Below are 25,893 nucleotides of genomic sequence, written 5' to 3'. Positions count from 1 at the left end.
CTCTTCTCACTCTCTTCTTAACCCCTTATAATCTGGTTTCCAATTTTATCATTCCACAGAAACTGCTCTTTCCAAAGTGACTAGTGATCTCTTGCATCTCAATCTTCATTCTCCACTTCTCTGCAGCCGCTGATCACCCTTTCTTCCCTGATACTTTCTTCTTTGAGGTTTTGAAGATACCATTCTCTCCTGGCTTTCCTCCTACATATCTGATCACTACCTCTCTGTCTCCTTTGCTAGATCCTCCTTCAGATCACACCCTCTAACTGCAGATGACCCTCAGAATTATGTCCTGGGCCCTCTTCTCCTTCCCACGGTGATCTCATTAATTCCCATGGATTTAATTATGATATCTCTGCTGATGAGTCTCAGATCTATACATCCTTCCCCAATTTCTCTCCTGACCTCCAACCTCTCATCTCCAACTGCCTTTCAGACATCTCAAAATGTATGTCCAATAGATATCTTATACTCAATGTCAAAAACAGAACTCAGTATCTTTCCCCTTAAATCTCCCCCTGTCCTACCTTCCCTATTACTGTAGAGGCAACATTATCCCCCTAGGACCTGAGGACAATCTAGGCCTCCTCCTGGACTCCTCACTATCTCTCATTCCACCATATCCAAGCTGTTGCCAAGGCCTGTCAATTTCACCTTTGCAACACCTCTCAAATATAACCCCTTCTGCTCTGATATTGCCACCACTGTAATATGGCCCTCATCACCTCATGTCTTGATTATTTCAATAGCTTGCTGATGCATCTGCCTGCCTCACATCTGTCCCCACCGCAATCTATCCACCATTCAGCCACTGAAGCGATTTTTAAAAAATGTAGGCCTGATCACATAGTAGGTCTGATTACATAGCATATAGCAAAATGCTTTATTTGGCATTCAAAGCCCTTCATAGCCTAGGCCCCTCCTACCTTTCCAGTCTTTTTACACCTTCCTCCCAACAACACATACTCCTTGATCCAGTGACATGGGTCTCCTGGTTGTTCCACCAATAAGACATCTCTTAGCTCCAAACATTCATTCTGCTGTCCTCCCTCTCTTCAATGCTCTGCCTTCTCCATTCTACCAACCTCCTTGGCTTCCTTGAAGTCCCAACTAAAATCCTACCTTCTGTGGGAAGCCTTCCCTAACCCTTCCAATTCCAGTGTCTTCCCTCTGTTAATTATTTCCTATTTGTCCTGCATATAGCTTGCTCTGCACATATCTGTTTGCATGTTGTCTCCCCCATTATAATGTGAGCTCCTTGAGGGCAGGGAATATATTTTGCCTTTCTGTATCCCTAGTGCTTAGCATAGTGTCTGGCAGAGAGTAAGCTCTTAATGTGTACTGATGAACCATTTTACAGATGAGGAAAAGTGAGGCTCTAAAAGTGACTTCCCCAAAGTCAGTTAACCTCTTAGAGTCTCACTTTTCCTCATCTGTAAAATAGTCCATGAGTAAAGAGTGAGTAGTAAATATTCAAAACACAATTCCAACTTCAGGTAAAAAGCAAAATACTTTTTCCACCATTCGGTGCTGCCTCTCAACTAAACATCACATTATAAAAGCTAGATTCAGCTTCAAGGTCCCTCACAAACCACCTTGGTTGCCTTTACTAAGGGGGATAAACAAAAGTAACCAACTTGGCTGGCATCCTTCAATATCGATTAACCATGGGAAACTGGAGGACCAATCGGCAAAGGGAGGCTGACTCACTTTTGCTTCCACTTACTGGGGGGAAGGATGGAGAACAGTAAGAACCTTTCTATCAATTGACACCCCTTCTGGCCGTCTCTAGATTGCCAGGTACATACTGGGTGGAGGCTCCCTCCCTCTTTCTCCAGGTTATAACACTGACTATAGAATCAGAGCCTACAAGTTGGAAGGGACCTCAGTCAGAAAATAATCTAGTTAACCTATACAACACATCCAATATGTAGTCTTTGCCTGAAGACTTTCTGTAAATAAGGAGGATTTTGTTATCCTTTTAGAGTTTAGTTTCTCAGGATCCACAGCCATGGCAATGTCTACTTTCCAGGTGTCAGATAATAACTCCTAGAATAGTCCCAAGGATCCTAGATAGTAATCCCTAGAATCATAGCAATAGACAGTCCTACTGAGACTGTGCAGCGAGATATGGGGTGATATAATGTGATACTGACTATACTTGCGCAGAATGACAATATTGCTTAAAGTTAACCTGTGAGCTTAACGTTGGCAAGATGCCTTCTTTGTCTGTTGCCCTATAAAGCAAGTGGGCACTGGTTAGTGAGTGGGGAGTCCATGGGGGACTCATTTCGGATTCAGGTAATGCAGAGAGGAATGCATGTACATGCCTCAACCAGCCCCCATTGAGGCTTGAAGGGATTTAGGGGAGTGCCCAAGTTGGAATGCTGTGCTTGTCTCAACTGACCCCATCAAGACACAGGGGTGGTTGCCCCTCCCTTCTTGTTGGCCTCTGCAAGAAGGGTGATTAGGGAATGCTGTAGGAGCTGGTGCCCCCATTATCAGCAACCCCTTTGAGAAGAATAGACTAGAATAAAGTAAGATTATTAAACCCTCTAAAGTTGTCTTCCTGTCCTTCCTATCTGACCAGATAAAGAGTAAACCTTTTAGAGGCTGGAGTCCAAAAACTCCAGTGCCTCCTGTGTGTTACCTGTGAAACACCCTCTAATGAGAAGAAACTCATTACCTCTTGGGGCAGCCCATTCTGCTGTGTTAGAGCTCTAACTGTAAGGGAAAAGTCCTAATAATCAATCTAAATCTCCCTCTTTGAGGCTGTAATCTATCAATAAACATTTATTAAGTACCTCCTCTATGACAGACACTGTTCAATGTGCTAGAAATGCAAAGGGAAAAATGAAATATCCTTAAGGAGTTTCTAGGCTTTCAGTCCATATATTCAGAAAAACCTTGGGGTCTGAAAGGAACCCAAAAAAGCCTCATGCAGATGGAGCAAAGTCCTGAAGAAATTCAGGCATTCTAAGAGGTAGAGGTGAGGGGGGAGGGCACTGTATGCATAGTCCCACTGTGACAGGGCCATATGGAGAGTCACTGTTCATCATTACTTAGCATAGAGAGGGAATCACCTAACACCAATATCTTTCAGGTAAAGAAAGCTAAGAGAACAATAAAGAAGAAGGGCTAAGAATACTGGAAAGGCAAGTTTTAAAAGTCAAACAGCAGATTTTATATTTGATCCTGGAGGTACAGTGATCCACTGGAGTTTATTGAGGGATAAGAAACTAGAAGGATAAGATATTTTACATTCCCAGTTCTGGTTTTTGTTTTTTACCATTCAAAACAGTCCACAGACAATACCTCAGAATAGAAGTCTTACTGTTGCTCTTCCATGCCATTTTATGAGTTACTGTTCATGTTGGAAAACAAAGTAAACAGGTAGAAGTCTGACCTCAGGATGCACCTGGGCAATCTCACAACACTAGATGTTAATGACACGTTGGCTGAACTTATCCCTACATTTCCTTGTCTTAATTGAACAGAAACAGAATTTTAAAGCTAAAAGTGGCTTTCCAGTCCCACTCAGTCACTTGATAGATAAGGGACCCACTTAACATCCAGAATCCAACTGCATTCCTAGCCCTGTGTGCTTTCCCCTACACTGCTGATGAGGGCTGGGGGGGACTCAAGCATTTTTGAGGTCAAGGTAAACATTTATTATGCTTTTCAGGGGGCAAGAGTTCTTAGGGAACCTGCAATTTGAAGGGGTACAGGTAAATTTATATAGGATATTCTGTAGTAAAACATGTGCCAAATATGCAAACTAGGTGATTGGGGCGGGATTACAGAATGGTTAAGGAGTGTAGTTCTTAAAGGAACATGTACTTTTAGTATCTATTGTGCAGGCATTTTACTCAGAGTTCATCAGGAAATAGGCCAAGAGGGGGCTACACTGAGGTGTGGTTTTAGATCTGAAACATAACTAAGTCAACTAGCAGTCAGGACTGACTAAGAAATACCAGGCTGTTCTCATCAATGTCTTGTTAGATGAGATTAATGTAAGGGAGTATAAGTATGTCTAAAACTAGGATACATACGATTGGTCAGTGAGTAGTAAATGTCACCATGACCCAGAACACAGTCAGTTCAGCCAGTACACAGCTGGTTCAAACTAATAAATTCTAAAGGTGCAGCTGGCTACTCTAGCAGGAAAGGACATAACAGTTGTTGCTGGGGCAGGCTGTGTCCTTGGGCTGGGGAGAAACTGCCTGGGACAGTGTTTTGAGGCTAGGGAGCAATGTGACTTTTAGAGAGAGATGATTTTAGAATTGGGGTCTAAGCACATGCACCCAACCACCCTATCATAGTATAAGAAACTGGAAAAGAAATGAGTGGAAATGATACTAAGAGGAGCACCCTTGCCCCTTGCAGCCAAAACCCTCCACATGGGCTATTATTGGAATGGGAGCTCCTTGAGACAAGCGCCTCTTCTTCCTTTTCTATTTTGATCCCCAGGGCTCTGCAGATAATAAGCATTTAATAAATGCTTTATTCATTCAAGAAACTACCATAATTCCTTCTGACTTGAGTTTTATAAATGCAATAGATACCACAGCACTATTTTTAGCAACTTCCTCTTTAGAACTCACAGCTGCCGAAATTAAAAAACAAGAACCCTTTTCCTCTTAATTAAATTTACCCAGGAAGTTGGCTTTTATTAGCATCTAAGTGACTTCAAGGCAGCTAGGTGGTATGGTGGATATAGTGCTGGTCCTGAAGTCAGGAAGACTTATGTCCTAAGTTCAAATCCAGGCCCTGACACTTACTAGTCATGTGACGATGGGCAAGTCACTTAAACCTGTTTGCCTCAGTTTCCTCATCTATAAAACGAACTGGAGAAGGAAATGGTAAGCAACTCCAATAAATATCCCAAGAAAATCCAAATGGGGTCACAATATTGTCAGACATGACTGAAATGGCTTAACAACAACAACAAAAAGTGACTTTAACCACATTTTAACTCTTCATGTGAAACATTAAACTATCCCAAATACTGAGTGTCCTGGAAAAATAGGATACTATAAAAATACAATATTACTACTGAAAGTACCACTAAATCTCTTCTTCCTTTCCAATCTGACAGCTTCTTTTATATATGATCACCTGCTCGAATAAATACCAATAGTTGAAGTTTTCATTTTATCTCCAGAATTCTGAGGGAAGGGAGTACTACATACACACACTGGCAGATTACAAATGCCAATCAGTATACGTTAGTTTGCAACCAAATCAACTAGGCAGAAGCAACGAGATCTAAAAGGAAGAATATAATCCACACCTCTAAAATCCTATCACTTTGTTGTGGTTTAGTTGTTTTTTCAGTTATATTCAACTCTTTGTGACTTCATTTGGAATTTTCTTGGCAAAGATACTGGAGTCATTTGCCATTTCCTTCTCCAGCTCATTTTACAGATGAGAAGACTGCAATAAACAGACTTAAGGGACTTGTCCAGGGTCACACAGCTCGTCAGTATCTGAGACCAGGTGGAACTCAGGGAGTCTTCCTGCCACCAGGTCTGCCACCATATTCACCACACTATCAAGCTGCCCTAAAAAAAATCCCATGACTATGAGATACCTAATAACCTTAGAGACATAACTTATGCTTTAATTTTCTTGTTTATCAACTGGGGACAATAATTCCTTACCACATCATTGTTTAGCTATAATGAAATAAGGCATGAAAAAATGAAAGCTTACACAAAAACAAAACATAACTATTGATTTTCTGTGTAAGCCATACACAGTTTTGTTTTAAATAGCAGCAGAGTATAAAGAAGAGAGGGATGTCACAGAATCGTGGGGTTCTCAGGGCCATCTTGTACAACACATACCTGACTGAGAATTCCCTCCCCATTTCACCTCACACCAAACAGAATGAACAAGACAACAGAACAAAACTTGTCAATGTTGGAGGGGCTGTGGGAAGAGAAACACTTGAATGAACTCTTAGTGGAGCTATCAACAAATGCAACCATTCCACTGATCTACGTGTGCATGCCCTTTGATCCATCAATACCTCTCCCCAGGCAAATATCCCAACATGGTCATAATATTCATAACATCACTTTCCGTAATAACAAAGAATGAGAAAAAATATGCCTGTCTGCTAACTGAGGAAGACTTGAACAAATTGTCAACTATAAATGTAATCATGCCACAAGAAAAATGAATATGAAAATTTGGGGGAAACTTGAGAAAATCTGTATTAACTGATAGAGAACAAAACAAGCAGAGCCTGAAGAACAATTTATACAATGACCACAATAATATAAAGGAAAATTATATTCAAAATCATTAGAAAAAAGGGAAAAAAGCTTATTAATGAAACATTTTTTAAATAACTCAAGAAAGAGCAGAAGGATGTTTAAAAGGTCACATAGATAAACAGGTTAGTTTTGTTACTGTGCCAAATTTAACCTTTTTTAACCTAACTACACATAACAGAAGTTCACTTTCATGTAGAATCCTCCTTTCTATTCTTTATGTAGTGAAATGTTCATGTTTGTGAAGCTCATAATAAAAACAGATTAATTTCTATAAAAGAAAAAAACCCAGAATTCTGATCACTACATAGAGCAATCACAACTTCAAAGAAGTAAATCTACCCCCTCCCAGCAGAGGGATGGAGGACTAGGGGTATCGTATGCAACAAGGTGTCCAAGGTGTCAATCTGTTTGGAGTAGGGAAGTGACAGTGATGTTAAAAAAATAAAGAACATCGACATAACCTCTAAAAACAAATCTTTACGGTATCCTACTTATTCAGAGAAAGACTAAAAGTATTTTCTAGTAGCCATGACTAACAAAACTTTCAGCTTTTACTTCTTTCATTGAGCACTTCTTAAATATTTCAGAAGCTAGGGTTCTGTAGAAGATACACAAAGCAGTATTTGCCTAACACTTTGCATCATTGAGTAAGAGAGGCGGCTGTCAACTGAGGTAGGCCAGTAATAGAAATAATCACTAAGTAGCTGCCCAATGTGAGGGGCTGCCAGGGAAGGGGAGCAGAGGGAGTATTTAAGATCAAGATCGGGCAACTGTAAAACAGGAAGTGTCACTATTTATGAAAAGTCAGGAAACACCAGTTTTCTTACTGAATGTCAATCCTGCAGCTGCATAATCAGCAAATATGGCTCACTGAATGTTGACAATTAGCAATGGAATACCAAAATCATCTTGATATTTAATAATGGTAATTATATTTCATCATCCCTACTATGTGCCAGACGCTATACAAAGTGATTTGCAAATATCACATCTGTTCTTCTCAATAATCTTATAATGGTACGTGCTATCATTAATGCCATTTTTATAGTTGAAGAAACTGAGGCAAATCTGTAACCAATCCCTCTATGTTTTAAATTGTCCTAATAACAGTAATTTCTGCTGACACAGGTTGACTCTACTACAAAACAGATTTATGTGATCTCCTCTTCTACTTTTTATAGTATAGTATCATTAAATATTAAGATCACATTCATTTAAAATGCATTGTTATATAGCTTCAATTTGAAAAGTTCTTCCCTCATTACAAACCTGTGAAGGAGGTAAAGAATTACTCCCATTTTGCAGATGACATCACTTGCCCAAGGTACAACTAACAATTTCATAAAGGCCTTAAAGATCATCTAGCCCAGCTCTTTCATTTTACAGATGAGAAAACTGTTTGGACTAGATCAAAGTTAACCTTTCATTCATGTCCTGGACCCCTTTGGTAATCTGGAGAAACCTAGGGATTCCTCAAGATAATGTTTTAAAAAAAGGAGACAGCTAGATGGCATGGTGGATATGGGGTAAGGAAGACCTGAGTTCAAATCCAGCCTAAGACACTTACTAGCTGTGTGATCCTATGCAAGTAATTTAACCTCAATTTGCCTCAGCTCTCTCCACCTTCAAAATAAGGATAAAAACAGCACCTAACTCCCAGGGTGGTTGTGAAGATAAAAAGAAATAATATCTGTAAAGCACTTAGCTCAGTGGCACGCACATAGGAGGCGTTTAAATAAATGAGTCTTTAAAACTTACATTTCAAAAATGCATAAAATTCATAGACTTACAAAGGAAACCAAAGACTGGTGAAAATCAAAATGTATTTTTTTTTCCCCATCCACCTTTATAGACTGCTCTCAAATCTACCCGTAGAGACCTCAAGTTAAGAACCTGTGGCCTAAAAGGTCTCCGAGATCTCTTCCAACTCATATTCTGCAATTGTGTGACTTGCTTATAGCCACAAGGTGGAGCAGAGTCATACACACAGAGCAGGGGTTCAAACTCAGCACCTGGGGGGGCGGAGCCAAGATGGCGGAGTGAAAGCAACGACTCACCTAAGCTCCTGGAAAAACTCCTTTGGATATTTCTGGGGGGAGAGTCTCACCAGACTTTGGAGGTGTAGAATCCAGTGGGAGACGGACTTTGACAGATTCGGAGCCCAGGCTGGACTGGAAGGTCCACGGGAGGGATCTGTTCCGCGGGGGTAAGACCCCGGCGCACAGCGCAGCGCGGTCGGCGCGGCAGGGCGGAGGCAACCCGAGGGGCCCGAGAGTGGCGGGCGAGACCAGCGGAGCAGGAGATAAGCCAGGCCGAGCCAACGATATCAGCGCAACAGCCTTTGAAATCTTCAGCCTAAAGACGGGACTTCAGTGGGTCACTACTTGAACATCCAGGAGCTGGGATGCCGGAGTGATCAGTAAGTGCTCTCCCCTCCCCCCCATGACCGTGAGGGAACCATAAAATTCTTCCCCAGATTGATCCTGGATCAGTGGGAGCAGCAGAAGGGGGCGGGTGATCTCATAACACCAGAGGCTGGAGAGGTGGCAAAGGGGGATTCTTCCTACCGTGGTGGAGGCTATCTGGAGGGACAGACGACCCAGGGCAGAGAAAAATTCGCACTGAGACCCAAGCAAGCCTCAGCCCGGGAGACGAGCCCCAGGAGGGGCGGGAACACGCATTAGCCTCTAGGCGTGCCCCAGCCCTCCAGGGGAAAAGGGAAGACAATAGGGAAGCTGGGATCACCATCCCCCTGGACCTTGCCTTTGCCTCAGGCCAGCTGAGGAGATAGCCTGAGACCAGAGCACACCTCCCACACACCTATCAAGCTAAGCCCAGGGTTGATCTGGGAAACAACAACAACAAAAAAAAGCCTGCTTTTAGCCTAGACAAACATCAACTCAACTTAAAAGATCTGTATCTTCTGACTGAAAGAACCAAAAGCTACAACACTCAGCCAACATCATGAATCGGAAAAAGCAGACGAAAAGTGAAAAAACCATAGAATCTTTCTATGGGGATAAGGACCAAAACACAAACACCAAAGAGGTCAGAGCTGAGACTGTACTTCCATCTGAAACCTCAGATGGGACTATGAATTTCTCGCAAGCACAACTAGATTACCTGGAACGTCTGAAGAAGGATATAAAAGAAAAACTGGCCAATGATTTTAAAACCATAAAAAAAGAATTCACTGATGAGAACATCAATCTGAAAAAGAAAATTGAAGAAATGGAAAAGGAAGTTCAAAAATTAACTGGAGAGAATAATTCCCTAAAAGGAAGAGTTAATCAAACGGAAAAGGAAACTCAAAACCTAATAGGGAAAATTGATCAGATGGAAAAGGAAACCCAAAACCTAACTGGGAAAATTGGTCGAATGGAAAAAGAAGTACAAAAATTAAATGGAGAAAATAGCTCCTTAAAGGGAAAAATTGGCCAGATGGAAAAGGAGATGCGAAAGCTAACTGAAGAAAACAATACGATCAAGATTAGAATTGGGCAAGTAGAAACTAATGACTCAATGAGGCAACAAGAATCAGTCAAACAAAATGTAAAGAATGAAAAGATAGAAGAAAATCTAAAATATTTAATTGGAAAAACAACTGACCTGGAAAATAGATCCAGGAGAGAAAATCTAAGAATTATTGGCCTGCCAGAAACCCATGATGAAGAAAAGAGTCTGGACAATATCTTCCAGGAAATCATCAAGGAAAACTGCCCAGAAGTACTAGACTCAGAGGGCAAAATAGTCATCGAAAGAATCCACCGTTCCCCACCGGAAAGGGATCCCAAACTCAAAACCCCAAGAAATATAGTTGCCAAATTCCAGAGCTATCAAGTGAAGGAGAAAATACTACAAGCAGCCAGAAAGAAACAATTTAAATATCAAGGTCACACAGTCAGGATCACACAGGACCTTGCAGCTTCTACATTAAAAGATCGAAAGAATTGGAACCCAATATTCCGTAAGGCAAAGGAGTTGGGACTCCAACCGAGGATCAACTACCCAGCAAAGTTCAGCATAACATTTCAGGCAAGGAGAAAGTCATTCAACGAAATAAGGGATTTCCAGAGCTTCCTGACCAAAACACCAGAACTCAATAGACAATTTGATCTTCAAATGCAGGTCTCCAGAGAATCATAAAAAGGTAAACAGAGGGGAAAAAACAAAAACAAAAACTTGCAACTCAATTAGGGCAATCTGTTTACCTCCCTGAAAGGGAAGATGATACCTGTTAATCTTGAGAACTGTGCAGCTATTATGATAAAAGGGATATATGTAGAGGGAACGGGCATAAAGTAAATGATGTCATGGCAAAAATATGATTTAAGTATGAGAAGGGAATGTAATAGGAGGTGTGGAAAGGGGGAAGCAGAAAATGGCAAATTATATCACAGGAAGAAGTACAAAACCATAGTAGAGGGAAGGAGGGGAGGGAGATGAGCATTGTTTGAGAGGTACTCTCATCTGATTTGTTCAAAGGAGGGAACAATAACCTTAAGCAGATAATCCTAACTAGCTCTATAGGTAGTAGGAGGGGAAGGGGGAAGAAAGGGGAGGGTGGCTAAAAGGGAGGAAAGAAGCAATAAGAGTAAAGGGGACTAAAAGGGAGGGGGGCTAAAAGAAGGAGGGGAAGGCTGCAGGAGGAGGGGGAGAAAAGTGAATACTATTGAGGAGGGGAAGGGAGACGGGAGAGTTAAAAGCACAAATGGTGGGAAAGAGGGTGGAGGGAAATACACAGATTGTAATCATAACTGTGAATGTGAATGGGATGAACTCTCCCATAAAACGGAGACGGATAGCAGAATGGATTAAAAGCCATAATCCAACAATATGCTGCTTACAAGAAACACATTTGAAACGGGGGGATACACATAGGATAAAGGTCAAAGGATGGAGCAGAATATACTGTGCTTCAGCTCATGTAAGAAAGGCAGGAGTAGCAATCCTAATCTCAGACAAAGCAAAAGCAGAAATAGATCTAATCAAAAGGGATAAGGATGGAAACTATATCCTACTAAAAGGCACCATAGACAATGAAGCAATATCATTACTAAACATGTATGCTCCAAGTGGTATAGCATCCAGATTCTTAGAGGAGAGGTTGGGGGAGTTGAAGGAAGAAATTGATAGCAAAACTATACTAGTGGGGGACCTCAACCTCCCCCTCTCTGAACTCGATAAATCCAACCTTAAAATAAACAAGAAAGAGGTTAAGGAGGTAAATAAAACTCTGGATAAGGTAGATATGATAGATCTTTGGAGAAAATTAAATGGGAATAGAAAGGAATATACCTTTTTCTCAGCGGTACATGGAACATTTACAAAAATTGACCATGTACTAGGACATAAAAATCTCACAATCCAGTGCAGAAAGGTAGAGATAATCAATGCATCCTTTTCAGATCATAATGCATTAAAAATTACATGTAATAAAAGGCCATGGAAAGAGATACCAAAAATCAACTGGAAACTAAATAATCTAATTCTAAAGAAGGATTGGGTTAAAGAAGAAATCATAGAAACAATCAACAACTTCATTCAAGAGAATGACAATAGTGAGACAACGTACCAAAACTTATGGGACGCTGCAAAAGCAGTTATTAGGGGAAGTTTTATATCTCTGAATGCTTACATAAATAAAATAGAGAAAGAGGAGATCAATGACTTAGGCTTGCAGTTGAAAAAGCTAGAAAAAGAACAAATTGAAAATCCCCAAGTAAATACCAAATTAGAAATACTGAAAACCAAAGGAGAGATTAATAAAATTGAAATAAAGAAAACTATTGAATTAATAAATAAAACCAATAGTTGGTTTTATGAAAAAACTAATAAAATTGATAAACCTTTGGTTAATCTGATCAAAAAAAAGAAAGAAGAAAACCAAATTACTAACATTAAAAATGAAAGGGGTGAACTCACCTCCAATGAGGAGGAAATTAAAACAATAATTAGAAACTACTTTGCCCAACTTTATGCCCACAAATTCGACAATCTAAACGAGATGGATGAATATTTTAAAAAATACAAATTGCCCAGATTAACAGAAGAGGAAGTTGAATACTTAAACAACCCCATCTCAGAAAAAGAAATTGAACAAGCCATCAATGAACTCCCTAGGAAAAAATCTCCAGGGCCAGATGGATTCACAAGTGAATTCTATCAAACATTTAAAGAACAGTTAATTCCAATACTACATACATTATTCTTGAAAATTGGGGAAGAAGGAGTCCTCCCAAATTCTTTCTATGATACAAATATGGTCTTGATACCCAAACCAGGAAGAGACAAAACAGAGAAAGAAAATTATAGACCAATTTCCCTAATGAATATAGATGCAAAAATTTTAAATAAGATTGTAGCAAAACGAATACAGCATCTTATCACGAGATTAATACATTATGATCAGGTAGGATTCATACCAGGACTACAGGGCTGGTTCAATATTAGGAAAACTATTAGCATTATCGACCACATCAACAACAAAGCTAACAAAAACCACATGATTATCTCAATAGATGCAGAAAAAGCTTTTGACAAAATACAACATCCATTCCTACTAAAAACATTGGAGAACGTAGGAATAAAGGGAACTTTCCATAAAATAATAAGCAGTATCTATCTAAAACCTTCAGCAAGCATTATATGCAATGGGGATAAGCTAGATGCATTCCCAATAAGATCAGGGGTGAAACAAGGTTGTCCATTATCACCACTATTATTCAATATGGTACTAGAAATGTTAGCTGTAGCAATTAGACAAGATAAAGATATTCAAGGAATTAGAATAGCCAAAGAAGAAACTAAGTTATCACTCTTTGCAGATGATATGATGATTTACCTAGAGAATCCCAGAGATTCAAGTAAAAAATTACTTGAATTAATAAACAACTTTGGCAAAGTTGCAGGGTACAAAATAAACCCACACAAATCCTCTGCATTCCTATATATTAGCAACAAAGTTCAACAGCAAGAGATAGAAAGAGAAATCCCATTTAAAGTTAGGGTAGACAGTATAAAATACTTAGGAGTCTACCTGCCAAAACAAACCCAGGGACTATATGAACACAATTACAAGACACTTTTTGCACAAATAAACTCAGATTTAAGTAAGTGGAAAAACATTAGTTGCTCATGGGTAGGCCGTGCTAATATAATAAAAATGACAATTCTACCCAAATTAATATACTTATTTAGTGCCATACCAATTAAACTATCAGACAATTACTTTCTAGAGCTGGATAAAATAATATCAAAATTCATTTGGAAAAACAAAAGGTCCAGAATATCAAAGGGACTAATGAAAAGAAATGCTTGGGAAGGTGGCCTAGCGCTACCAGACCTTAAACTGTACTATAAAGCAGCAATTATCAAAACCACTTGGTATTGGCTAAGAAACAGAGAGGTAGACAAGTGGAATAGACTTGGCACTCAAGATGCAGTAGGCAAGGAATATAGCAACCTTCTGTTTGATAAACCCAAGGACCCCAGCTTCTGGGATAAGAACTCATTGTCTGACAAAAATTGCTGGGAAAACTGGATAACAGTGTGGCGGAAATTAGGCATAGACCCATACCTGACACCGTACACAAGAATAAAGTCCAAATGGGTACATGATTTAGGTATAAAGATTGATACCATGAACAAACTGGAGAAGCAAGGAATAGTGTATTTATCAGATCTATGGAGAAGGGAAGAATTCTTTACTAAAGGAGAGATAGAATGCATTATGAAATGCAAAATGGATAACTTTGAGTACATTAAACTGAGAAGTTTTTGCACAACCAAACCCAATGCAACCAAAATCCGGAGGGATGTAGTAAATTGGGAAAAAATTTTTACAGCTAAGCTCGGGGATAAAGGCCTCATTTCTAGAATATATAGAGAACTGACCCAAATGTATAATCATACAAGTCATTCCCCAATTGATAAATGGTCAAAGGATATGAACAGGCAATTTTCAGAGGAAGAAATTAAAGATATCTATAATCATATGAAAAAATGCTCTAAATCACTATTGGTTAGAGAGATGCAAATCAAAACAACTCTGAGGTACCACATCACACCTATAAGATTGGCAAACATGACAGAACAAGAAAATGATAAATGCTGGAGAGGATGTGGGAGAGTTGGAACACTAATTCATTGTTGGTGGAGCTGTGAGCGCATCCAACCATTCTGGAGAGCAATTTGGAACTATGCCCAAAGGGCTACAAAAATGTGCATACCCTTTGACCCAGCAATATCGCTACTAGGACTATATCCCCAAGAGATCATAAAAATGGGAAAGGGTCCCACATGTACAAAAATATTTATAGCAGCACTCTATGTAGTTGCCAAAAACTGGAAGTCAAGGGGATGTCCATCAATTGGGGAATGGCTGAATAAATTATGGTATATGAATGTAATGGAGTACTATTGTGCCATAAGAAATGATGAACAAGAAGACTTCAGAGAGGCCTGGAAGGACTTATATGACCTGATGCTGAGTGAAAGGAGCAGAACCAGGAGAACTTTATGCACAGCAACAACCACAGTGTGTGAGAGTTTTTTCTGGTAGACTTAGATTTTTGTAATAACACAAGAACTTCTGAAAAAAAAAAAAAAAATCCCAATGGTGGACCTCAAGGCAAAATGCCTTCCACACTCAGAGAGAGAAATATGGAAGTCACTCACATAATGTAGCAGATCATGTTTGTGTATGTGTATCTGTTTGTGTATCATGTTCTGATTTGTTATACGGATTCTTTCATTTATCTTAGTCTGACTACATAGCATGACTATAGTGAAAATATACTCAATAGGAAAGTATATGTAGAATCTATACAGAATTGTATGCAGTCGTGGGGAGGGAGGGAGGTAGTGGGGGGTGGGTGGGGAGGGATAAAATCGCAATTGTATGGCAGTGATTGTTAAACATTAAAAAAATAAAAAAATTAATAAAAAAAAAAAAAAGAAATAAAAATTAAAAAAAAAAAAAAAAAAAAAAAAAAAAAAAAAAAAACTCAGCACCTGATTCCAAATCCATAACACTGCCTGTTCACACAAATGAATATAACAAAAGGCAGGAAAAAAAAGGGTTGACTTTCATAATACAAAGTGTCGGTCAAGAAACATTGATTAAGTGGTTCCTACGTGCGAGGTACTCTTTTACGGTACTTTGAAGAAAGGTGTGATCACAATTTGTTAGAAGGATCAAGTAAGATTTCATGATAAAACTGACATCTGAGCAAAGCCTTAAGAAAAAGCATGACCTGATGAGTAGAGATGATGAAAAGGCATCACAGAGAGGAAGAAGAATATAAATGGAACCCTGGAGATGAGAAAGGGATAGGATAACACAAAGTTTTTAATAGTAGAAAATAAGATTGGAAAGGTAATTAGAGATAGCTTGTAGAGAGCCTTGACTAATAGGCAGAATTTGAACTTTATTCAATAGAGAAATGGAGACAGCTAGGTAATACAGTGGATTGAGTGCTGGGCCTGAAGTCTGGAAGACTCATCTTTCTGAGTTCATATCTGGCCTCAGATACTTACTAGCTGTATGACCTGGGCAAGTCACTTAACCCTGTTTGCCTCAGTTTCCTTATCTGTAAAATGAGCTGGAGAAGGAAACAGCAAACTTCTTCAGTATCTTTGCCAAGAAAACCCCAAATGGGGTCTGGAACAACAATAGGGAAATGAAGAGCAACTGAAGGTTTCTGAATGAGGCAGTGACAGAGCATGGCAGCAAGAGTGCACTGTTGACTGGCAGAAAGAAGATTGGCAGGGTTGGGAATTACCAGGAGATAACTTTGATCATCCAGGTGAGAGGAACACAGATCCAAGGATTGGTGTACAGAAAGGAAGGCACAGATGCAAATGAATGGGAAGTGGGAATAAATGCTCAACATGCCTTTGTAACTGGATATGGGAACCACAGGTGGAAAAGTCAATGATAATTCCAAGGTTCTGAACCTGAATTACAAGAATGATAGTGATATTCATATAAATAGTGATGTTAAGATAGAGATCAGGGATGGTGGGAAGAGAAAATGTACTACAGGAGGTGGAAGGGATGGCTGAGGGGTTCAGTTTAGGCATGCTGATTCTGATTCATCCACATCATATCCTCTAAGTGTAGGTGTCCCTCACAGCTCTCTGTCTCTTCTCCCTTCACGGTACTTCCCTTCCTGATCTCATCAGCATTTGTGGATTTAATCACCATCTCTACGCTGACAATTCTCAAATCTACCTTTCCTGCTCCAATCTTCCATTTCCAACAGCATTTCAGACATCTCAGACATCCTGAAGATGTCAAGTAGACATCTTCAAGTCATATCCAAAACTGAACTGAGTATCTTTCCTCCTCAAGTTCCTATCCTCCTTATTACTATAAAGGACAACAGCATCCTCTTATTCCCTCAGACTATTAACCTAGGTGTCATCTTTGACGCCTGTATATCTCTCTCACACAAACTCCCACCTCCTTCCCATATCCAATCTGTTGTCACAGCCTCAGTTTCACCTTGGCAACATTTCTCGAATACATCCCAGCTACTGGTGGGTCTACGGACCTGAAGCCTCTCCCAAGTCATGTTCCATTTAGCCACCAAAGTGATTTTCCAAATGTGCAGATCACACCATATACTCCATAAACTCTAGTGGTTCCTTATCACCTCCAGGATCAAAACCAAAATGTTCCGTTTGGCATTCAAAGTCCTCTATAACCTAGCTCCCTTCTACCTCTCCAGTCTTCTTACACCTTTGCTCCTACCATGTACCTTTTGATCCAGTGACAATGGGCTCCTGGTTGTCACAGGACCAAGACACTCCATCTCTAGGCTTGAGGCATTTTCTCTGGCTGTCCCCCTTGTCTAGAATGCTCTACTCTCTCAGCTCTGCCTACTGACTTCTCTGGCTTCCTTGAAGTTCCAACTAAAATGCCATCTTCTACAACAAGTTTTTCCTAGCCCCTCTTAACTCCAGTGTCTTCACTCTCTTCTTTCTTTCCTATTTATCCTGTATGTAGCTGGTTTGGGCTTATCTGCTTGCTGGTTGTCTCCCCTATTATACAGTGAGCTCCCTGAAGGCAAGCATTGCCTTTTGCCTCCTTTTGTATCCTCAGCACTGAGGCATTTAATAAATGTTTACTGAGTGATGGATTGATATGACAGCCATTTAGAGAGAGGTGATAGTTGAAACCAAGGAATTAAATTACATCACCAAGGAAAGAATGTCATGATAGAAGAAAATCAAAAATAAAACCCTGAAAAACAACCAAGGATTGGGTCTCCCTACAGACTAAGACTGAATGGTTAGGTTTTTCATTATGTCCTGAAAAAATTCAATGAAATTTGAAGATCAATTCTCTCCCATTTTAGTATGAAGTATTTTTTTTAAAAGAAAACAAAAAACAAGAAAGCACCACTCAAGAACATTTCAATAACTAACACTAGAATTGTTCTTAATTATGGTGTGAATGTAGTTGGTAGAAGTATGAAAAGAGAAAATTAAATTGTCATGGAGATTATCATCAAAATACCTTTATTAAACACCAGCTATATACTTTGCTAGGTATCCTACAAAGAAATTAAATAAGACAATCAGTACTAGTTAAGTGCTGAGATCACAGAATAAATACACAAATTTTCAAATAGCAAATACTGTCATTCACTATTTTATTAACCTAAAGCTTTAGAAATCAGTAATTCTGATTCCTTAATACAAATTTTCAATGAGAGTCAGAAGTACTTCAAGGACAGACTCAACACACTTTGAACGTGACCTCATGCTCATGCAAGTATTTTTTAAAAGGCAAAGGAGAGAACAGAAGGAAGTTCAGAAGGAAACATAGGCAAGCTGGACTGCTTTGAAAGTAATATATTGAATGTATTATATACTTTTTTAATAGCTAATTGTACGTAATAGATTCATAGTTTCACATGACTCCCTTTTTATATTCTACTTTGAATATGGAAGGGTTCATTTTTCATTAAGTTCAGAATAAAAATAAATTTTTTTACCAGTAACATCCCAACATGAAGTTAAACTAATTTGTAACTATGGCTAATATGGAAATGTTTTGCATGATTTCTCATGCATAATCAATATCAAATTGCTTGCCTTCTCAAGAAGAGGACTGAGGTGGAAGGGAATAGGAGAATTTAGAACTAAAAATTTTAAAAAATGATTGTTAAAATTTTTTTACATATAATTGGGAAATATTTAGCAAAATAAATGAAAGCATATTGAAAAAATAAGAGTTTATAACACCTTAGCTAATTAGAACCAACTTTGAAGGAAAACCTTCCCTGCAAACAAGATTCTGAAGTTCATGAGAAATTATGTTACTTTATTCTTATGAATGCAAAATATGAAAGCTAATTTTGAAAAACAGAGCAATTAGGAAATCCTTGTTAAAATAATCAGAGTTAAAGAGGCAATGATGAAAACGAAAATCTGAAATTGCCTCTATGACAGGCTAAAGCTAGAAGCTGAATCATTTTTTTCTAAGGTCAAAACTATAATTTCAGTTTCTATTTCTGTAGGTTCAGAAAACAGGTGGAAAGCAAAAAGTTTCAGAACATTTTAGGAAATCATAAGAAAATTTGTTACAAGTTCAATTTAGGGACAAATTTACATGTATATTTTTGTCACTAATCTATATTAACAATTATGGAGCACTTGCCTAGATCCAGCCAACATGAATTTTCTAGTTCTAATTTACCAGAAGTGTGATTCCTGAGAAGTCACTTAATCTTTCTGTGCCTCAGTTTCTACATCTGTAAAATGGTAGTATTATCATTTAACAGCAACTGACATTCACATGCATGATAAAGGTTTCATAGCACTTTAGACACATTATTTCATTTAAGGTTCATCTGAGGTAGGATAAGAAAAGGCTAGTTTCAAAGAAGTTAAGTGACTTGCCCAGGCCCACATGGCTAGTAATTGTCAGAGGCAAGATTTGAACCCATGAATGTGATTCCAAAAGGACCACACTATCCATAATAATGCTTGCAATTAGCGTCTCAATTTTCTTACATACAAAATAGGATACTGGGCAAGATGACCTCTGAGGTCCTTTCCAGCTCTACTCTATGATCCTCTGACCTACCTCATAGGATTGGTAGGAAGAAAGTGCTTTTTTAATCCTTTGGTGGGTCCCTGGCCTATGATTTCACTGGTATAGTAGAAGTCCGTGTAAGGAAAACTCCCTCCACCAATGTAAATTTGCAACTGTAGCTCTTAGGGAGTAATTTAGGTTAACTGAAAACGGAAGTGATTTGCTATGGATTACAAAGTTACATGTCAGAGACAAGACTTTTTGCTCTGTTATGTCTCACTTTGTAATTCTTAAACAGTTAAATAAATGAAAGCCTTATTAACAGCAATAATAATATCAATTTTACATCCTCCCCTTGCCCCAGTCTGATAGCAAAGTTTTCACTGTATGTCTGTAAAAAAAGTGAGTCAAACAAGATTGTTCACTTTTCCTCCAGTGAAGTCTTCAAAAAGAAAATGGAATTTCATCACCAATATTAGCCATGCTAATGATCACCGGGAGAAATGAAAAGCTAGAGAAACATGAGGATGGTACAGAGGAAAAAAGAAATCGCAGACACTATATGCTACAAGCCTGAGAACACAGAGCAAATTACAAGTTAACGAGACGTATTAGTCTAGACTAGCACCTGTGGCAAACACATTTATGCTGCACCAAACCAAGTAAAAATAATTTACTTTTACCTAATGTTCCAAACCAATAAGCTACAGAGAAGAGAGCTGTAATTAAAAGGATAAGCAATTGATTTTAAGTTACAAATGGGAATGAAGTGTCAAACACAGCTCACAACACTCCTCAGTGTGGCTACAATCAGATTAATGTAATAGAAAAAATTTAACTGAATAAAAATATAACAGAACACAAATAATGGCAATATGTAGCTTTCCTAGTCAATATGCTGCCAGCAGAGATTCTTATGTACTTGGTCCCTGTTTCTACTTGAGTCTGACACCAGTTGCCTAGAGGATATCTGAGGTCTCTTCCATCTCTGTAACAGTAACAGGGTGGAGAATACAAAACATGATAAAGTAGAAACAGCAATAAACTGAGTGGCCCTGACCACTTTCCAAGGCCTCACTTTCTTCATCTGTCAAATGAGTAGACACTCAATAAAATTTTTCTGAAATTCCTTGGTGATGGGGGTGGGGTGGGGGAAACATATGTGAGACTTTCGTTTTCAAGAGTCAGATCAAGATATGCGTTGTGCCTTGATGAGATTTTAAAATCTGAATATATCTCTCTATACTCACATACATACACACACACACACACACACACACACACACACTCTCTCTCTCTCTCTCTCTCTCTCTCTCTCTCTCTCTCCACTCTCTACAGGTGATCCACCAAATAAGCTAGGAAGCATTCCTCTAGGAGGAAAGCCTTTCATAATCTGGTCCCTTCCTACTTTTCAAGTGTCTTACTCCCCTGAATATACTGTATGATGCAGTGACCTTGGCTCCTGGCTGTTCCTCTCAACTACACTCCATCAGCCTTCTACATATTATCTTCACTGGCTGTTCTCCAAGGCTTGAACACCCTCCCTCCTCATCTCCACATCCTGACTTCTCCAATTTCCTTGAAGTCTTAGCTAAAGCCCCACTTTCCACAAGAAATCTTTCCCAGTCCTCCTTCATCATAGTGCCTTCCTTCTGAGATTACTCCCAATTTATCCTGTCTATATCAAGGCTCCACATAGTTGTTGTATGCATGTTGTCTCCATCCTTAGACTTGTGAGGTCCTTGAGAGAAGGGACCATTTTTGGTCTTCTTTTGTAACCCTAGTGCTTAGCACAGTCTGGTGTATAGTACGATCACAATAAATGCTTGCTCTGCTCCCTGACTGACTTCTTTTCTTCAAGTAGGGGACAGACAGATGGACTCACCACGGTTTTCTTGGTATTCTGCATGGTTTGATCCATGCTTCAAGAATTTCTGAGTGAAGGACACAGCCAGTAAGAGAGACAAGGTGGGGTACGGTATACTAGGAGTCATCCTGAAAGTGACTGGCATGCAGTAGCCTAGGCCCACTGGATTACATAAAAAATGAACTTTGGTTATACTAACTCAATTCTGCACCAAATGTTTGATAAGGAAGAATATAGGGTGGAGAAGTGAGTCAAGGGAAGGTGTTTAGAGAAGGTGTTTACATGTGACATACAAGTCTCCTCTTCACCTCCTTCCTAATTTCATCCCCTACTTAAGAGTCCATATTACCACTTTTTTCCTCTAAAAGCACAAAATGAGCAAGATTAGGTCATCAAATCAATCGGTTTTAAGTTGTTTTTGTTTTGGGGAAGGGGAGGCAAAGAGGAACAGAGCCAGAGATCCATAATATCTAAGTTTTCAACTCCCTCTCTACAACTTACAAATTTAAGGGCCATTTAGTAACCACAAATAGACTGTATGTAAGCACATCTAAGTGCCAGGCACTGTGCTGTGATATGGAGATAAAAAAGACAAATGTGAAACATTCTCTGTCCTCAAGAAACTTACATTCTAATGGGGAGAACAATATTACTATACTTATGTACGTATCTTAAATATATACAAAATAAAATAAATACGAGGTAGTTTTGGGAGAGAGTACATTAGCTGCCTAGGCCCTAGGGAATCAAGACAGGCTTTCTAAAGAAATATATAGTGGTCATTCACTATTTGTTGATTCTTAAAGCAAAAATCAAGAGAAACAAATTTGGTCATTAGCTGACAATGAAATGGTAACACTAGGTAAAAAGAGAGGAATGCCTTTATAACACTGGAGGTAAGAAAACTGACTATACATAGCAAGTGTTATATTAGATTTTTACTGTTGAGAAATACCATGATGTAATTTCAGGGGTATCAAATTCATGGTCTGAGGCCTGCAAAACTCCCCAGCGTGGCCTGAACCAGAATAAAACGTACTTGGTTAATGTTTAACAGAACATAAACACAATACAAAACAGATAAATGTTAACTGTGATTTTCTGTCTCAATATGCTGCTGCCAGGGAATCCCTTTCTTTTTGAATGTGACACCACTAGAGTAAGAGAACTTAGGTTCAAACCCCAGTTATGCCATTAACTAGCTGTGACCAGGAGCAAGTTACCTAACCTCTGAGCCCCATTCCTCATCTACAAAATGGGGATAACATTTGTAGTATGTAATCTAACAAGAGTTATGAGTGAAGTGTTATATCATGTCAGTTATCATTATATTTCAGAGAATGTGATGTGACCAACAGTAAATTAGAATCCACAGAATAAAAGATTCTACCATATAACTAGGAAGCTAGGTGGCACAGAGGATAGAGTATGTCTGGCATGGAGTCAGGAAGACTCATCTTCCTGGATTCAAATTCAGCCTTAGACACTTACTAGCTGTGTGACCCTGGGCAAGTCATGTACCTGTTTGTCTCCGTTTCCTCACCTTAAAAATGAGCTGGAGAAGGAAATGGCAAACCACTTCAGTATCTGCCAAGAAAACCCCAAATGGGGTCACTAAAGAGTAGGACACCACTGAACAACACCATATTAGTGCATAAACGTCTTAACACCTGAAAGCAGATGAATTTCTTCAAAAATGCTGATATCCACATCAGAATCTGATTTCTCCTGTGTATCCCTCATGATGTAATCACATCTGCTTTGAAAATTAGTGGCACCTATCAAAGATTTCTTCCAATGGAACCTTAAGTTGAATCTAAAGAAACTCACAAGACAAGATAAAATAACAAAGTGCCACCCACATTCACCCAAGTGAGGACACGGGCTCCCAAATAAGCCCAAAGCCTACACCTCCTCTCCTCCTTCCATCTGGCAACTATGATACTTTAGGCATCTGGGAAACAATCCCTTGGGAATTGTCACCATCTCTTAATTTCCTCTTTTGTGTCTCTGGGGCTGGAAGGAGGGAGAGAAGGAAGAAAGGGAAGAACACCGTAGTTCATAAAATCACCCAGTCTTCACTAATGCTTTACTCTAAATCCTGTGAATATAATCCAATTTAGGAACGTCCTAGACTACTGAGCAGATGACCCCATAACATGCGTTGTGTTTGGAAGATCTGATTAGTCATCAAGCTGACACGATTTAGGATAGCAAAGGTCCAACCAATTCAACTTCCTCATCTCACTGATGAGGAAACTGAGGCCCAATATGAATTAGGATTATCCAAGGTGGCCCAGATTTAAATCCACGTGTTCCAGTGCTTAAGTCCCAAGACTTTACAACACGCTGCCTCTCTGGGCTGTTATCCATTTTGATTACTTAGGCCTTATTTTACTGAACAGAGGAAAAGGAAATGAGTTAAAGAGCGAAAATCCTCAAGGAATAGAAAATCAGACCAACCTTTGACCTCTCCATCCTATTCCCTAGGACTTGACCCCACCCTACGCTCTGAAGCCTACGTTCGCACACACGGGACTACAAAGCCCGTGATTCAAAACGCGCCCAGACCCGAGGCCGCCGGGCTCCAACCGCCGCAAAGTCACCTGGTATTTGTAGTTCGCGCTTCCCCACCCCCTCGTCTTCTCCCTTTCCCAGTCCCGAGGTGGGCCGATACCTGGAAGTGGTAGAGGAAGGCGTCAGGCCAGAGTAAGAAGTAGCTTGGGTTGATGAGGCCGAGTTTGCCGACGAAGGGTACTACGATGGCGCCGGCGAACCAGTACCGCGTGATGATCGGGATGCTCCTAAACCAGTCCCCGAGATCCGACATCTTAGCAGCTCCGGTTCACGGAGACCAGCAGCGTCGCCGACTCCCCGCCCCCCCGCCCGCCCCCGCGATCCGCGGCCGGCCCCGGCTCCGGCTCCGGCTCCGGCTCCGGCTCCGCGAAGATGTGGAGGCGGAAGCCGCGGCAGGCGGCGGAGACAGGCACAGGAGGCGGAGACCAGCGGGTGCAGCCCCCAAGACGTGGCGGGGCCGAATTCGGAGGTGGAGAGCGGCGGGCGGGGTGTTCCGGGAAGGAAACTTCCCGTTCCAACTCCCGGGGCAACGCAACCGGAAATCCCACCTCTTAAAGGGGAAGCGCAACCTTAAGGCTTGGAAGGGCGACTGGAGGTGGGGCGAGAGGGAGAAGGGGCGGGGAACAGAGGTCGTCTGGAGCAACAACGTCAGATGTGCCAGCCAATGGCAGGGCCGCATTCTTTCCCTTCCCCCTCCCCTCCCCTCCCCTCCCATCTCCCTCCTCCCAATCTCCTGGATGGACCGACTTGTGAAAGGGCTAACTTGCGTAGATGAAAATGTGATGTGGTGAGAAAAGATCCGGATTGAAACTAAGGAGATTCTTGCAGTGGGACCCTGAGAAAAGCACTCATTCTGTGCCTCAGTTTCTTAGTCCGTGGGGACGAAATGGTCTCTGGTCTTACTAAGTGGTGCAGTGGTGCATTGTCTTGAAGTCCGGGAGACCTGAGTTCAGATGCTTCCCCAGACACGTGCAAGATGTGTGACCCTGGGCAAGTCACTTCACCCTGTTTGCCTCGGTTTCTTCATCTGTAAAATGAGCTGGAGAAGGAAATGGCAAACTACTCCAGTATCTTTGCCAAGAAAATACCAAGTACCAAATGAAGAGTGGACTGAACAATGTATAGGTATAGACATTTATATATATAGTTACATACATAAAGCTGCAAACATTATATGTATAAAACTAAATAATTTATATGTAAATATATAGTTATAAGTAATTATATAGGTATATACAACTATATGTAGCTCTTTGTATACAACTAGTTTCAAACATAACTACATAACATCTTTATATATATATAGTTACAAGTAAGCATATGTAAAGCTAGTTGTGAACGTATCTACCTATATTTATATGTAACTATGTAGCTCTAAATGTAAAGCTAGTAGCAAACATGTAAAACTATACAATTTACCTATATTTATATAGAAATACATAATTATAAATAACTACATGTAAACATATATTACCATACATGTATATGTAACAATATGTAGCTCTGTCTCTATATAAAAGTAGTTGCAAGGTACTGTATAAATGTGAGCAATTATTATCTGAAGCCTTATTAAATCACATAAAATATAGGATCTCAGGAATGATTCCCCTATCCTTCACTTGATAGCCAGTGGTCAGGAAGAAGAGTCAGAGATAAAAGAGAAGGGGAAGAAAAAATTATACAGAGAAAAGAAAGTAGTTTCATCAGTAAAATGTGATGGATTCTGGTGAACTACAAAAGCATTTCCTCCTTCCATAAACAGTCTTTAACTTTTTGTGAATTTTTCCTGTTCATTCCATTGGATTATACATTCCTTGAGATCAAGGATCGCATGTACTTGTCCCCTACCTTAACAGAATAATGGATCCTAGATCCAAAGGTAAATAGAACTTTAGAGGCCTTCTAGCCCAACCCTCTCATTTTACAGATAAGGAAACTGAAACCCTGGGAGATTTAAGTGACTTGCCCAGTCACCCAGGCATTAAGACTCAGAGGTAGAATTTGAACCTGGATCCTCTGAATCCAGAGTATTCATTAAATAATTGTTGGATGAGTATCTTTAAAAACAAGATAGAATCTCACCTCACTCTAGTCCTGTCCATTAGGATTTTGTG

General features: G+C 39.8%; 1 protein-coding gene and 1 long non-coding RNA gene across 3 annotated transcripts in view; both read right to left on the bottom strand.

Moving 5' to 3' along the window:
* The window catches only part of DERL1 (derlin 1), a 44,290-nt gene extending 19,970 nt beyond the window's left edge, over positions 1 to 24,320 (bottom strand). The window contains exon 1 of one of the 2 annotated variants that reach the window (XM_072603176.1): positions 23,880 to 24,320. In XM_072603176.1, coding sequence (XP_072459277.1) covers positions 23,880 to 24,032 — 153 coding nt within the window. In that variant the 5' untranslated portion in view covers positions 24,033 to 24,320. Of the gene's footprint in view, positions 1 to 8,341; positions 8,605 to 23,879 lie in introns of those variants that run through there. The other variant, XM_072603177.1, reaches the window with a different exon arrangement.
* On the bottom strand, positions 500 to 23,873 carry LOC140500549 (uncharacterized). Its single transcript, XR_011965785.1, has 2 exons — positions 15,300 to 23,873; positions 500 to 8,296 (listed from the first exon to the last, which is right to left on the bottom strand). It is a non-coding gene; the product is annotated as an uncharacterized lncRNA (long non-coding RNA).
* Positions 24,321 to 25,893: the final 1,573 nt, after the last annotated feature.

This window comes from Notamacropus eugenii, chromosome 4 (assembly GCF_028372415.1).
Source record: "Notamacropus eugenii isolate mMacEug1 chromosome 4, mMacEug1.pri_v2, whole genome shotgun sequence".
Taxonomy (NCBI): Eukaryota; Metazoa; Chordata; class Mammalia; order Diprotodontia; family Macropodidae; genus Notamacropus; species Notamacropus eugenii.
This window is presented reverse-complemented; position numbering and strand designations above follow the sequence as displayed.